This window comes from Opisthocomus hoazin, chromosome 4, assembly GCF_030867145.1.
Source record: "Opisthocomus hoazin isolate bOpiHoa1 chromosome 4, bOpiHoa1.hap1, whole genome shotgun sequence".
NCBI lineage: Eukaryota > Metazoa > Chordata > Aves > Opisthocomiformes > Opisthocomidae > Opisthocomus > Opisthocomus hoazin.
Window position 1 is genome coordinate 14,830,343 of NC_134417.1, and position 14,683 is coordinate 14,845,025.

At 50.5% G+C, this 14,683-nt stretch overlaps 1 protein-coding gene across 4 annotated transcripts in view; it reads left to right on the forward strand.

Annotated features, from left to right (window-relative positions):
* Positions 1-8,453: 8,453 nt before the first annotated feature.
* ATP13A3 (ATPase 13A3) overlaps positions 8,454-14,683 on the forward strand; it is a 61,775-nt gene continuing 55,545 nt past the window's right edge. For 2 of the 4 annotated variants that reach the window (XM_075418064.1, XM_075418068.1), the window contains exons 1-2: positions 8,460-8,569; positions 9,631-9,684. In XM_075418064.1, coding sequence (XP_075274179.1) covers positions 9,647-9,684 — 38 coding nt within the window. In that variant the 5' untranslated portion in view covers positions 8,460-8,569; positions 9,631-9,646. Of the gene's footprint in view, positions 8,570-9,630; positions 9,685-14,683 lie in introns of all 4 variants that reach the window. The other 2 variants (XM_075418065.1, XM_075418066.1) reach the window with 2 other exon arrangements.

Here is a 14,683-nt window from a genome sequence, read left to right on the forward strand (position 1 = left end):
GTTCTGAGGAGGCAAATGAGCTTGCCTCATTAGGGTGGAGCTGCAGAAGTAATTAGTCATTTCTTGTGCTAATACTTTACAGATTCAAAAGAAAGGACCCCAGAGGGCAAGGGATGGTGGAATGGATCCAGTAGCTTCTTGTTCAGCATTAGCTGATGCTTAGAAGCAGTGGCTGCAGAGCTGCCACCCTGCAGAGCCAAGGGAGGGAGAGCATGGGGGAACCATCTCCTGGCATGGGCTGGGGGAAGGAGAGAGCCCAGAGCTGCCCATTTCTGTCAGGTTGCAGCACTGCCAACCTCTGTTACCATGCTACTATGGCCGGGCATGGAAGACCCCTGCTCCTGTCAGCAAGAGACTGTCCTCCCCAGCTGCTTTGCCATGCTGTCTCCAGACCCGGCTGTTGCTGAGGAAAGCCTGGAGAGATGAGGGAACCCGAGCAGTGTGGCTTGGAAAGCAGGTAGCAAAGGAAAAGCAGGTAACTTCTAACGGCTGCAGTTTCAGAAAAGCAAAATGAGCCTCAAACATGATCTCGCCCTGTGTTTTGTACAGCTGGTTCGTGCGCGTTGGTGTGTGGGGCTGGCTATAGCCCAGGGGCTCGCTGGCTGTGGAGCTCTGCCTGCTGCCCACCTACAAAGCCAGCCTGCCGGACGTGGGGGAACGGGGCTGCCATGCTGGGGATGCTCCCCTGCCTCGCTCGGGGGGCTTGGGAAGGGAGGAGAGCTGGAGGCACTGGGGAGCTCGGGAAGGGAGGAGAGCCGGAGGCAGGAGCCCCAGGCCCGGGCTCTGTGGCAGGTAGCCCTGAGTTCCTCCAAGCTTCTCTCGAGCAGGAGCCTTTGGGTGCTGCTGTGCCCGGCAGCCCAGCACACGGGTACAGCTTGCCACGGCCGACAGCCGGCATCCCTTGTGCAGAGCTGCGTGCCTCGCAGCGCTCTGCAGTTACCAGACTGCACTGCTCGTGTTCCCAAGGCTTTCTGCCTGTCCCAGGAACTGCTTCTCAGAGTCTTGTGGGTGAGCTGATCTTCCTCGGCCCTGGCACAAGATGTCCTTTGCCCATCAGCACGTGCAGCTCGCGCCCTGTTCCAGCCAGGGCTGGCTCGCTGGTGCTGACGGCAGTGGTGCCGCGGGGCGAACAAGGAGCCACCAGTGTGGCACAGAGCTCTGCAGAAGCATAGCTTCTCGGAGAGTAATAAACGTGTGGACTTTGCCCATTTAGTTGAAGCAACAGAGGTGAAAAATTTATTACTGAGGATGGCTGACAGTGGGCCAAGTGACCGGGCAGCGTAACCTGCTCAGCCTCCCCCTCCACGCCGCAGTGCCAAGGAGAGGAGACGCCGGCAGGCTCCGGCCCCTGTGCTCTCCAAAGCAGGCACGGCCCAGCCTGGCTCTGGAGAGCACTGAGCAGCAGAAAGTCTTCCCAGCCCTCTGCTTTGTTGTCACAGCACAGACTGCCAGTCTGCCGGCGGTTTCCCAGGAGGTGCTGTGGGAACCAGGTTGCATAAGTCACTTCGGCAATAACTCTGCTTGCTCTGCCCTGGACTGTGCTGTCAGAGTTGTGCCCCATCTCCAGGCATGGCAGCGGTTAGGAGTTGTTCCTTCGCCTGGCAGGACAGGGGCTTCCTGGTTTGAGATCTGTGATAAACCCCTGGAGAAGCTGTGGGTGCCGACAGCCCCCGCCCTGCCCACACTGCGGTCCCCTGTGGCACAGCAGCAGAAGGGAGATTCGCGTTTTGTTCCCTGGTGGGAAGCTATGCAAGCTGTCCCCTCACCCCGAATTTCAGGGCACCTCAGCCCCATGCTGCGTGCTTGCCTGCTCTGGGCCAGCTCCCTTCAGAGACGGCCAGAACAGGGGTCTGCACGGACCTTCAGCCTGGCCCAGCATGGCTGCAAGAGCTGCTGCTTCTCTGCAACCAATGTCGAAGGACAGAAGGTGAAAGGAAGCATTGCATATGCTATAAAAAGTCAAATCCACGGTTTTCTTCTGGTTCAGTAGGGGAACTTTGCTATGATAAATATGTCTCGGAAACCGGGAATCCAAACAGCAATAATTCAAAGACATTTTTCCGGCGCTGCGCATCTAAAGCTGCTCATCACAGCACAGCCCTTGCCGGGTGAAGTGTGACAGGGATCGCATCCTCACTTCCTGCCAAGGGTATAAAGTGAGGCACTAATTCGCAGGTCTTGAAGAATGTGCCAGTGGTATTTCAGCAGCTTTAATGCTCTGCAGCCTGTGAAGGCTTCACGGCAACTGAAAGGAAATATCTTTGGTTTTATTCACTTGGCTTTATTCCTAATTCACTCTTTGATGCCATCAGCCTGGGATAATACATTTTCAGAGATATGCTTGAAATTAAGGAAATGAGTCTGATTAAGTCCTTTAAACATACTTTGAGGGAGAAATGTACAACAATAGCAGTATTAAAGCCCTATTTTCAAGCAATTCTAATATGAAATCAAAACATCGCGCTGCTGGATGGTGAGGTCCATTGGCGGTGTGTGTGCATTCTTCAGCTGGAGAGGGTATCTCCTTTTCCAGCTAGGAAAGCTGCCAGAGAGCTCGAGTCTGTCCTCTGTGCTGGGTGGGCAGCAAGAGGCAGATTAATTTCACAGTCCCCTTGCACCTGCAGATAAATAATAGATGCACAAGCACTTGCCCTTTGCCAGTTGTACTCTGCTGAGTAATAGTGATGGTTTCTCAAGAGTCTGGCATTTGAGGTTTGCCTGCATATATGGTTTTTTTACCTCTCTCTGGATAGTTGCGTTTTTTTTCTTAGCTGTCCTGGGGTAGTTTACCTGTAAATAGGTTACCTAGTATTGCATTTCTGCTGTCCGTTGGTGTGGGTGGAGCTCCCTCCTCTTTACTGGAATACTTCCCAGTGAAGTCAGTAGCTTTGCAGGTGCCTGCTGGGTCCTCTTGGCAGTTTTCCCCTCTGGCTGGGACACCTGCTACTGAACTCAACCCTCCTTCACAGCGCGGCAACCTTTGCTCTGCTGGTACCGTCACCAGTGCTGGTGTGGTGCCCAGGGATTTCAGCCCAGCCCGGGGTCTGGATGTGACAAGCCCTGTGCAAGCCATCAGCAGACCAGTGTCCTTGCTGGAGATGTCCATCAGCGAGCTTTTGGGTGCGTGCTGCATGGCAGCGTTAAACAATATGGTGGAGGTGTGAAAGCAGGTAAAGGCACTCAGATCCCACTTTTCTTTAGGTATGATACAGGCTAGGAGAAGTCTGACAGTCCTATTATAGAATCATAGCATCATAGAAAGTTTTGGGTCGGAAGGGACCCCTAGAGGTCATCCAGTCCAACCCCCCCCTGCAGCGAGCAGGGACACCACTAACTAGATCAGGTTACTCATAGCCCCGTCCAACCTGGTCTTGAATGTTTCCAGGGATGGGGCCTCCACTACTTCTCTGGGCAACCCGTTCCAGTGTTTCACCACCCTCATTGTAAAGAATTTCTTCCTTATATCCAGCCTAAACCTATCCTGTTTTAGTTTAAAACCATTACCCCTCATCCTGTCACTGCTGTCTCTGCTAAAAAGATTGTCCCCATCTTTCCTATAGGCTCCCTTTAAGTACTGAAAGGCTGCAATCAGGTCTCCCCGCAGCCTTCTCTTCTCCAGGCTGAACAAGCCCAACTCTCTCAGCCTGTCCTCATAGGAGAGGTGCTCCAGCCCTTGGATCATTTTTGTAGCCCTCCTTTGGACCCGCTCCAACAGGTCTATTGACTGAAAGACTCCTGCATTATTTAAAATAAAGTGAGGAGGAGGGGAAGGGATAAGTATGAACAAAAAGGACGTGCCAAGTAGCTGCGCAGGGATTCAGTTACGGCTTTGTGGCAGCAGAGAGCCAGGAGAGGAGAGGGGATGGCAACTTCTGAGGAGGGAATTGTCTTTAAAGGGTCTGAAAAGTAACCTGGAAACAGGCATGACTGCCTTTAGTGCTTCCCACTGCAGTTGTGGGGCTAGCGAGAGCAACGGGAAAGCACAGTGTTATTTATTCCCTCTGCTATAAAAAGTGACTAAGATCTGAGTAAACGGAGCAATGAATTCCCCTTTCACTCTGACTGCTGCTGAAGGCATGTGACTTACTGGATATGCTGCCGTTGTAATGGAAACAACTAGCCAGGCTATTTTAAATCAAGAAGAACTGAATGTCCAGGGAAATGGGGGGGAAAAGGATTGGGTGGTGCAAGAGAAGAGAGAGGCTTCATCTGCTGCAATCTTGGGCGCTTTGTACAATTTGCTCTTTAAGCTGTTTCATAAGCTCTTCTGGCAGAGAAGCGATAACAAATTGTTTAACAACTCAGGCTTGCCAAAGTAGTTTAAGGAGCTTTCAAAGAAGACTTTTACACACTTGTGGCTCTCGACTGCATGTGAATTATCTTCTTGAAGAGTGGAACTGTAATTGCAGATTGCTAACCACCATTCCATGGGTCATCATACACCTGTCTGTGCGTTCATGAGCTCTGGCACTCAGTTCACGAGTCAGGTGTTCCCGTGCAGATCCCATGCCCGTGCCCGAGAGCCCGGCATGGCAGCAATGCCATTGCTGTTGCCAACCTACCGAAGTTGGAAATCTCAGCTGGCAGAGCCCACAAGCAACTGAGGTCAAGGAAAACAAATAAAGGCAGGAGGAGGAGGAATGTCATGTCCACCTACAGCCAATTCCTTCTCCTCTGTGACTTGGGGAAAGGCGTGGAACCTTATCCACACTCAGCCCCTTTTCTTATGAGGCTCTTTTTATTTACCTAAGGATGTAGGGGATTAGAGAGAGTGGACCAGGGAGACTTCATCCCCACAGCACGTAACACCCTTGGCAGGGAAGTGGGACAAACATGGCCGGAGGTGTCCCACAGAGGTGGTGTGACTGTCCCTGGGAGGGCTGGGTGGCACAGCTGGCAGCACCCAGGACCAGATGTGCCCAGCCGTGTGGCTGTGCACTGCAGAGGTGGGTCCCACCACCTCCTCTGAGCCAAGGCACATATTTACACAGCCCCACCAGCAAGGGCAGGGTGGAACTTGCTAATATATACACATTGAAGAGGCTGAATAAATAAGCAGTAGGTTTTGATTTATTTTCTCTGCTGCTTGGATATCTTAGTTTTGGCACAAGATAGATTTCATACACAAACATGGTCTCCAAATAGGTTCTTGTCCTGGCTGATTTAGCAATCACGTGCAAAGGAGAAAAACTTTGCAAATGTTCTTAAAGCAAAATGATATTTACGCTGTTTCCTGCCGAAGCATGTAAAATCCTTGGCCCCCCGTCAGCTGGGTAATATACAACAGGTAACAAAGCCGGTCTCTGCCCTGAAAGGTTTACAGTTTAGGATGAGAGATAACAGTGGATACAGTCAGACTGGGAAAGCACATAAAATGTGATTAGTCAGCCTGAGACTCACGAGATGCCACACGCCTAATGAGCATCGTTCACCACATCTGTGCCTCTGCCTGGGAGAGTGCGGGGTTTGGTGGGGCAAAGCTGGACATGGAAAACACTCATATGCCCTCGACGCTGGGGAAAAGGTGGTGGGAAGGAGCAGTCGAGAAATGCCACATGTGAAGGACGTTCTAGTCACAGAAGGTTGTAAAGGAGCTGGTAAGTTTTACTGTGGGACTTGTGCCCAGTTCCTGTTCAGGTGGCATATTTGTAACTATGAAATCAAAACAGCCGTGGGAAGCCCATGAAGAAAGGCTGTGGGACTTACTGCTCTTTCTGTCCTCAAGCCCCAGGCTGCTTGCCTGCTCCCACATTACTGAGCAAAGCTTCCAGGAGTTACACCGGCTGTGAACGGCCGTGACACTTCCAGGAGCGGTGGCAGTGCTGGATTGTGTGCTCTGGCTCGCTTCCTCCTGTTAACCGGGCTCACTGAGGTGAACCGAGCAGAGGAAAACTGTTGTTTCTCTTGCAAATTCTTTTTTCTTGTTTCTACGAGGTCGAGCACCTGATGCTCTCAAAGCACTGAACTCGCCATGCCCTGTGGCCCGTCCCTTCCCTAGAGAGCGGAGCCTGCCTGGCACCTCCAGCGCTACGAACAGGAGCGACGCCGGGGGAGCAGGAAGGCAGCTGAGAAACAGCTCAAGGAGACAGGTGGAGGGAACGTGCCAACCACAAAATTAACCTCTGAATTAATAAAAGCCTGCATGGCTGGAGGTTTGTGAAGCAATAAACGAGTTCACATTTGCCAGTGACTGAAAAAGAAAAGCAATTGGATGTTAAGGGAAACCTTCTAATGGGGATAAAGATAATATTTTAGAATATATGATGGGCTGAAAAATGTGATGAGAAATTAACTTTTAATTGAAAATGACTAGAGGAATTTTGATGAAGAACATAGAAATGTACATAGTCAAAGCAAATATTTTCACTCTTCTTTCTAACAGGGAGTGACAGAATAAGAGCTGCTGTTCAATAGCACTAATAACTTCATAATATTTTCCTTTGAGTCATATGCTAGGCTCTTCTTACCAGTCAATGCTCAGTCCCAAAAAAACTCCTCTTCAGCTTCCCCTCATCATAGTCATGTTTCTGGGTCTGCACCAATGCCTGCTACTTCTGATTACGTGTTTTACCTGTGTTTTTCTCCTTCCATCAATATCCCGGCAGAACAGTACCCATGTCAGTCTCTGGGCCTTCATCTGGCTCTGCTGGGGGCACTGCTGCCAAGTCCGTGAGGCTAAAAGCAGCCACGAGCTACAGCGAGCCTGAGGAAATACTTCGGTACGATCCAAATGGAAACGGGGTGAGTTCTTCACCAATGTGTTACTAGCTGACTCCAATGCTTGCGGTTTCAGTGTCATCAAAGGACACTTCTCTGGTTTTAAAATGAAACAAAACATCCTGCTCACTAGGGGAGATACAGGCAACAGAAAAGAATTACAGATGGGTGGAAATTTGGCAAGCTGATAGCAATGGGTAAATCAACAGTTTGGAAACAGTGGTAATGAACTGGGGAAATTCAGTGAAAATATATACGCCTGATCAACACCCTTTCCTTCAGGTACGAACTAAATCCTAGCGGTGATTTAGGTTGGATATTAGACAAAGACAGTAAGACTTCAGTGGAAGAAAAAAGCTGAAATTATTCAGTAAATTTTTCTGTTCTTCATCTGGAAAATGGACAGAATGTCCCTCGATTTAACAGAGGTATTTTTGCCTTCCACATGTAACCAGACTGAATGAAAACCACTGGTTAATACCCAACTTTAAAACTAGGGCTGGAAAACTTGCATGTGAAAGTATCTTTAAAACGGCCAGAGAAGATCACCAAGCCCTTAGTACTGATTTCTCGGTAAATGCTGCATCACTCCATTCTCAGAGAGTCAGGGGAAGTAACGGCGGAGTCACTGCACCAGACCCAGTCACTCCCGTGCCCAGGTGCGCAGGGGCCGAAGCTCGGCTGGGCTGATGCCAGCCTTTGGCTACAGCCAGGAGGAGGTCGCTGAAGCCTGGAGTCCGCACAGAATTCAACTGTGACAGTACTCGAGTTAACACGTTAACAGAAAATAGATGGTTTCAGTTTTTCTTCTGAGTAGCGGAAGGCGACCTTTCTGCTTTGAGTCGGGGCAGCTCAGCATTATTCCCGATCCGTGGGCGGCTGCTGAAAGGGCCAGTTTTGTTTCTCCTTTTCTTTTCCTCTCATTCCCCTAAACAGCGGTCACGTGCCTGCCCGGTGCATCAGTTCCACAGAAAACGATGACTTTTATTACTGTCAGAGTTTTCCTGCTGGATGCCTGTGAGGGGCCACGGGGTCACTGGAGCCGGCGTGGAATGTCGAGAGCCGTGCCGGGGCGATGGGATGTTCTGCCAGACCCACGCAGCCCCCATTCAGTCGCTGCTGGGGGTGCACACCGTGAGACCCAACAGTCAGCGGCTCCCTTCAGCTGAGATGGAGGGGAGCTATGGGGAAAAAACAGTAGCGCTGTGCCCCCCCGTAGCATTGTGCCCCCCCACAGCCCTGTACCCCTCATAGCCCTGTACCCCCCAACAGCCCTGTACCCCCCCATCACTGTGCTCCACAGCCCTGTACCCCCCACAGCCCTGTGCTCCATAGCCCTGTGCCCCCCCAGCCCTGTGCCCCCCATACCCTTTACCCCATAGCCCTGTGCCCCCACAGCCCTGTGCCCCCCTAGCCCTGTGCCCCCGGCCACGCCCACCCCGTCCCTCCCCTGCCCCACAGTTGCCCCGCCCCCTAAGCAAGCCACGCCCCTTCCCCAGGCGAGGACCCGCCCCTCCGGCCCCGCCCAACCCCGGAGCCGCGCAGCACACCGGCCTTCCGGCGCGCCAGGCGCGGTGGGGGGGAGGGGCGTGCTGCGGCGGCGTCACTTCCGCGCCCCTCCCTGCCCCCGCCCAGCGCGGCCGGCGCGTGGAGCCGGTTGGCGGCGGATCCGGTCGCGCCTCACGAGGCAGCCGCGGGCGCGCCGCCGGGCGGGCGGGGTGGGGTGGGGTGGGGCGGGGGAGAGCCGGTCCCGCTCCGGTCCCAGGCCCGCGCCCGCCCCGCCGGCATGGGGCTCAGCTGAGCGCGCCGCCGGTGAGTGGGGCCGCGGGCCCGGCACGGCCCTGCCCGGCAGGTGAGGGACGGTCCGCGGGCCGCGCCGCGCAGGGTCGGGCCTCCAGCGGCCCCCGCCGCCCCGGGCTCGGCCCACCTGCCCGCTGCGCCCTTCAGCGCGCCGGCCTCTCCTCCGCTCACGGGGCGGCCCGGCTCCGGCGCCGAGGCTGCGAACGGCGGCCCCCCGCCGCTGCTGGGAGCGGGTCCCGCGGCCGGGGCAGCCCCCGCCGCGCGGGGACGGGGCGGGCGTGCGGCCGTCGACACCCCGGGGTCTCTCGGACACGTGCGGCTCGGCGGCTCCGTGGCCAGCTCGGGCAGAAGCCCGGTGGCGCGTCCTCCGCCTGCCCTGCCCGGCCCTCGGGCCCTGGCTGCCGACCGCCGGGGCGCAGCGGGGGGCCGGCGAGCAGCGTTGGGACCGAAGAGCCGCTTTCCCTTCCCCGCCGAGCGCGACGGAGGGCCCGGGGCGGCTCGCCCGCCGCCCTGCGGTGCGGGGACAGAGGTGATGGAGCTGGGCCGTGGGGACGGAGGCCTCGCCGCAGGCACCTCCGGCGGCCCCGCCACCGGCTGCCGCTGGGCCAGGGGTGAACAGCTGCTGGGCGAGCTGAGCGCCGGTAGTCGAAGCGGAGCTGAGGAGGCGGTTTTCAAAACTGCGCCGATGCTGGGTGCGAAGAGCGAGCCCGTGGGTACCTGCGGTCCTGGCTGTGAGAGCCCCGGTGCTGCGGCGTGCCGGCGGGGTCGGCGCGTCCGTCCCTGCGGGTGCGGCGGCTGGAGGAGGCCCGGGGAGCCCTCCGGAAGCTGCTGCCTCCCGCGGGGAGCTGGGGTGGCCTCCAGCAGTGGGGGGTGGTTGACTCGGAGCTGCTCTGCCGGGAGCGCTGGTGGGTGCCAGGCCACGCCGACTGACTGCTTCCTCTTCGTCTGAGCTCCCAGAGAGTTCTGTTCCCGTTTTGGAATGCATTAACGTGTTTGCTTGGCTGTAGGCGCTTGCAAGAACCTTACGGTATTTTCTTAGCTAGGGCAATTAAAATCAGGTTTCATTTAGCCTATTTGTTCTTCTGACTGTACTTTTGTTTTCTTTTATTGTAGGTGACTCAGCCGTTGTATGTATGAGGTTTGTCCACACACTGGCTCTTCAGACAGGTTAGCGGTATTTTTCTGCGGTCAATCATATCGGAAAGAGTTGCTACCTTTACCTTTCAGTAAAGTCAAACTGACTTTTGTACAAACTGTTATCTCCTGTAGAATATTGATTTTCTTGAGCCTGTGGAGAGAGAGATTTTTTTGGTGTTATTTAAATATACTCTGATATAAGCCAGGCCCTCATGAATGTAGTGTCTGTGGTGATAGTGCTAGGTCCTGACTGTGTGTACACTGAGGAAGTGTTTGTCTTGGAATGTGGCGTGACAGCAAGGGCCACGGACTGCGAGTTTAGTAAGCTGCTTTTTCTTGTTGGGTACTTACAAATACAACTTTGCAAAGTTTAAAGATGGTGTGCTACATAAACTTTGAACTGTATAATTCACGTGGAAATTTGTTGGTGCTGACCTAACTCTCCTGACCTCCAAGAAGTATGTCATTAAGATGGCTTGCTGAAGTAAAAATGTCGTGGATGTCGGTGGTGTCACCTGTAAGGAAGAACACTGGCTGCTGGCAGCATGGAGTGTGCCGGTGTGAGCACCTGGGTCAGCTAAGAAAAACTGATGTGCTCGGAAGTACATGGCTTTTAGAAAATGGGTAAGAGAGATCGTCTTGTTAGCTGTGGTTTCAGCCAGAGCTGGCTGCCCGTGCCACAAGAAGGAGAAAGCAGTGAAAGGGATCCGAGCGCTTCTGCAGGCTCCGTCTCCATCAGAGTCGCTGAACAGGAGCTGCTGCCTCCCTTGGAGCCTCCCAGGAGCGGTGGTGCGGCTGCCTGTGCTCTGCTTGCTGTCTCCCGTTAGTGCTCTCTAGACTTCAAGCTCGTTGTGCTCTCACCCTTTAATTTTTTTGTCAGTTGTCTTCTAGAATCGAATGCTGTTCCTATATTTCTCTTTCAGAGAGAAAGAAAGTTTTTCTTTCTCTTCTGTATTTGTCCCTTTCTCCTCTAGGGAAGGCTTGGTGACTCGGGTAGGCACTAATTCATCCCTGACCTGAAGAGAAGGATGGTGAAAGGTCTGAGCTGCCCAGGCGGTCAGGCAGCTTGCAGTGCCTGGCGAGGGAGTGTGGGGGCTGCCTGTCAGGGAGGGAGGTTGCATCATGATGACTGAGTGTGATTGAGAAACTTTGTGATTCAGTCCTCTTCTGCTAGTGTACCATGTGACAGGCGTGGTGCATCAGACAAGCTGTGCTGCTGTGGTCCTAATAAATTATTTTTGAAAAGAAAGAAAGAAAACATCTGTATTGACATGGAGCCCTCAGATTAATTTTTCTCATTTGCCTTGAGGAGGTAGTATCCTCACTATCTTCTGCGTGGAGTAAAAGACAGTCAACCAGACACAGATTTTCGGTGGTGTGGTGACAAATTTCATTTATTCTGTGGGAGTAGAATACCTTTTTATTGTTAAAATCAGGTCCGAGTGGGTTGCCCAGGTCACAGAGGAAATCTGTACTAGAACTGGGAGCTGACACGGAAGGGCCAGGCTTTTGTCAAGCATCTTAACCACTGCACCCCTGTTCCTTTTTCTGGGAACCTTCAGATGCTGTTTTCTTTATTTCTGTACAATACCAACAGTAGATTACTTGGATTTAGATTGTCTGAGGTCTGTTGTAGGAATTACTAGTTCTGGTGTGAAAAACATCCGAGTTGAGAGGTATATATAAGCATCTTTAAGAGCGGCCCAGGGAGAACTGTTCTAGCACTTCCCTCACTGAATGCCTGTTTGGTATGAACGTGATGGTAGCTGGCAGGGAGAGAAGAGGTTTCATTCCTTTAATACCTTGTGAAACAAAGTCCTTTAGTTAATTCTTCCAAAACTCTTGAGTTTTGGAAATTGGAGAAAAGGGCTTCCTTAGACTTCATTTTCTCAATGCCCAAACAGTATCAGTGTGATGTAAAAATGTATGCTGTTGCAGGTACATTTAAACTCAACTTTTGAATAGCTTAAAGACTTGCACTGAAGAGCGGAGCGTGTAAGTGTGTGCTTTTTGTGGTCGGGGATCACCGGGCTCCACAGCATGGCGTCTGCTATGGCCGAGCCTGCTTTGGGTCTGTAGGCATCGTATTGTGCACATTAGTAGGTTTTGTGTTATTTTGGTGGTGAAAAATTCCCAACGTTCTGACTAGTGCTTGAATCTGTTTATGTTTAGCATGGTAGAGTTTGTACAAAACAAATCCTAGTTCAAAAATCCTAATTTCCCAATTAGACATTTTAAAATGTATTTTAAATAATGGTAATGCGAAAGTGTTTCCCTTTCACTCTTGCACAATGAGCTAAAAATAGTTTTCATTCAGAAAAAAGCTACTTCCTTTGTTAAACAACCTGCTTAGAGAACAGAAGTTCAGTTTGTAGTAAACTGTAGCTGTGTTGTAGCTTCAAGCCTGACACCTTTATTCCTGATGCAAATAAGACTGTAAACGTTAATTTTTGGTAGCTGAAAGGCAGGCTTAAATAAAAAAGGGTGCGGGATTCACAGTTACTGTTCAGGAGTTACGGATGTGATCTGCACAAAAGTCTGAAGTGCTGCATCTTGCTGCTCCTTTTCTACAGTAGGTAGCTTCAGCGCCAGCAGCATGGAGCGCGGTGCACGGCTTGGGGTTGGGAGGGGGGCTGCGTGGCCACCCAGGCTAGCTGCTGGCTCTGAGGCGGTGCGGTGTCAGTCGTGTTTGTAATCCTGTCAGTCCTACCGGACTTAGCTGCGTTTTGCATTCGTTCTGTATTTTCATTTTTTAGTTGTGTATTTTTCCCTTGAAGGAATTTAGCCCCTTTTTATGGTTCTGGTTTAGTAGAATTGTGGCATTGCATTGTTCATGTTAAAGCAGCTCTTTGGAAGAGGACCAGGTGCTGGAAATGGTAGCAAGTCCGTTACTGCTTTAGCTGGATTGAGATTTTTATGTGGTATTTAAGACCAAAAGACCATCCTTCAAAATCAAAATACCTAACTTTACTTTTTTGACCTTTATCAAAGCTATGTGATGGTGACATTTTCAGTTTAGAAGTTACATACAGCAACAAAAATGACAACTCCCTTAGATTTAATTCTAGCTAGAGGATGTCAACGTGAAAGGTGATAAGTAGCAATGGCTATGAAATCAGAGCTCATGATCCTTACAAAGGGTAGGAGGCAGAACAGCAAAATGGGAAGGCTTTTGAGAAATAGAGAAAGTGGTAAGAGCAACTTATATTATGAGCTTTCACTGACTTCGGATAGAAGAAAAAAAATATATGTAGAGTGTGAAATTAAGTCACATTATGAAGAACATGTATAAAAGAATAGTAGAGGGAGATATTGTAAAGGCCAAAGTGCAAATGGAATTGCAACTAGCAAGAGGCATAAAAGCCAGCAAGGTTCTTGCAGAAGTACATTAATGGCAGGAGGAATATTGGAAAATGCCTCTTGATTCAGTGAGAATGTATATATCTGCAGAACATTTGAAGTGCTTGGTGCCTGTTTTGCTTGTCTTCTCTAACATAGTGTTGTGCAGGTGCTTAATCTTATACTTGTGATGAGGAAGTATTTTACACTAGAGTGTACTTCAGCTAGGTGTTCATGTCTCAGCTGGCTCTGATAACCTTCACTGTACGATTCTCAAACAGCTCAAAAAATGCAAAAATATTGTCTAGAAATACACAGAAGTCCCAGAAGACTGGCAAAGGACGAGTCTTCAGAGAGTTATAATGGGAGAGAGCTCCATCAGTTGAGATTAATAAGCAAACATTCTGTTTTCAAGTGCTTGAAAGATAACTACAAGAAGAATGACAGCATGAACTGGTTTGTGGGAAAATCAGTTTTGTCCAAAGTCTGATACCTTCTTACTGCAGAGCAGAAAGCTTTGTGGCTATGGCAGAAGCAGTGGCGGTCTTGGTTCCTGATTGATTTATTTATTTAATAAGGCTTTCCACATTTTGATGGCGTCCTAAGTAAATGGAGACATGATCTGGGGAAAGTAGTTTAGCAAACGTGCAAAATTGGGTAGAGGATCCTCTTTGGAGAACAGCAGTTAATGATTCAGTCTTAAAATGAGAGGTTGTGTTGAAGGGTTATGTCCTGGGTACGGTTACCTTTAATGAAAGCATCAGTCCACTGGCTGATTAAATGTGCTTATTAAATTCTCAGGGACTGTTTATTGGAGGACAAGGTGAAGAGTTCAGAATTACCTGAAAAATAGGATGACACTCAATAGGGTCAAATGTAGAGTACTGTATTTAGGCAGGAATTATCAGCTGTGCAAGTGCAGGGTGAGGAATAACTGGTTAGGTACTAGAAAAAGGACCTGGGGGTGTACTGGATCACAAGTTGAACATGAGTCAGTGTCATGCTGTTTGCAGAAAAGGCAAATATCTTTCTGGGATGTTTAAATGGGAGTACTGTCTGTGACATGTGAAGTTTAAATCCAGTGGCCTTGTTTGCCGTTGTAACACTCTCAGTGTGCCGACAGCATCTGTTTGGGTGCCAAAATCAAGAAGAATTTGGACCACTTGGAAAGAGTTCAGAGGGCAGAAATGCAAATGATCAGAGTTCGAGGAAACAACTTCATAAAGATGGAAGAAAATCTGAGTTATTTTGGCAAGAGACGAGGAGATTAAGTGGAATGTAAGTGATTTCAAGTATTTAAAAGATTTGTAAGAAGGAAATGCTGTTTTCAGTGGCCGTAATGGGCAGGTTGAAATGGGATTAAGTGTCAGCAAGGAAAGTGCCAATTAATTTTCAACTTTCTTGCAGTAAAAATGGTACTTTAAGAAGTCTTTTATTGGTGGCCATTAAGCACAAGTTAGTGCATTGAGAAATACTGGTATAGTTGGTTTAGTTTGGAGAGTAGACTAAACTCTCTATTGATGTCCTTTTCATCTCATTTTACAGGATTCTAGTTTTAGTTTGTTTCAAGTCTGGGCCGAAGAGGCGGAAATACACAGGATTCCTTTTGTCCATCACTTGGTCATATCATGGGAGTTTAGATCTTGCACAGGTTCAAATGGCTAGACCGTGGTCCTTGTGTCGGTTTGGA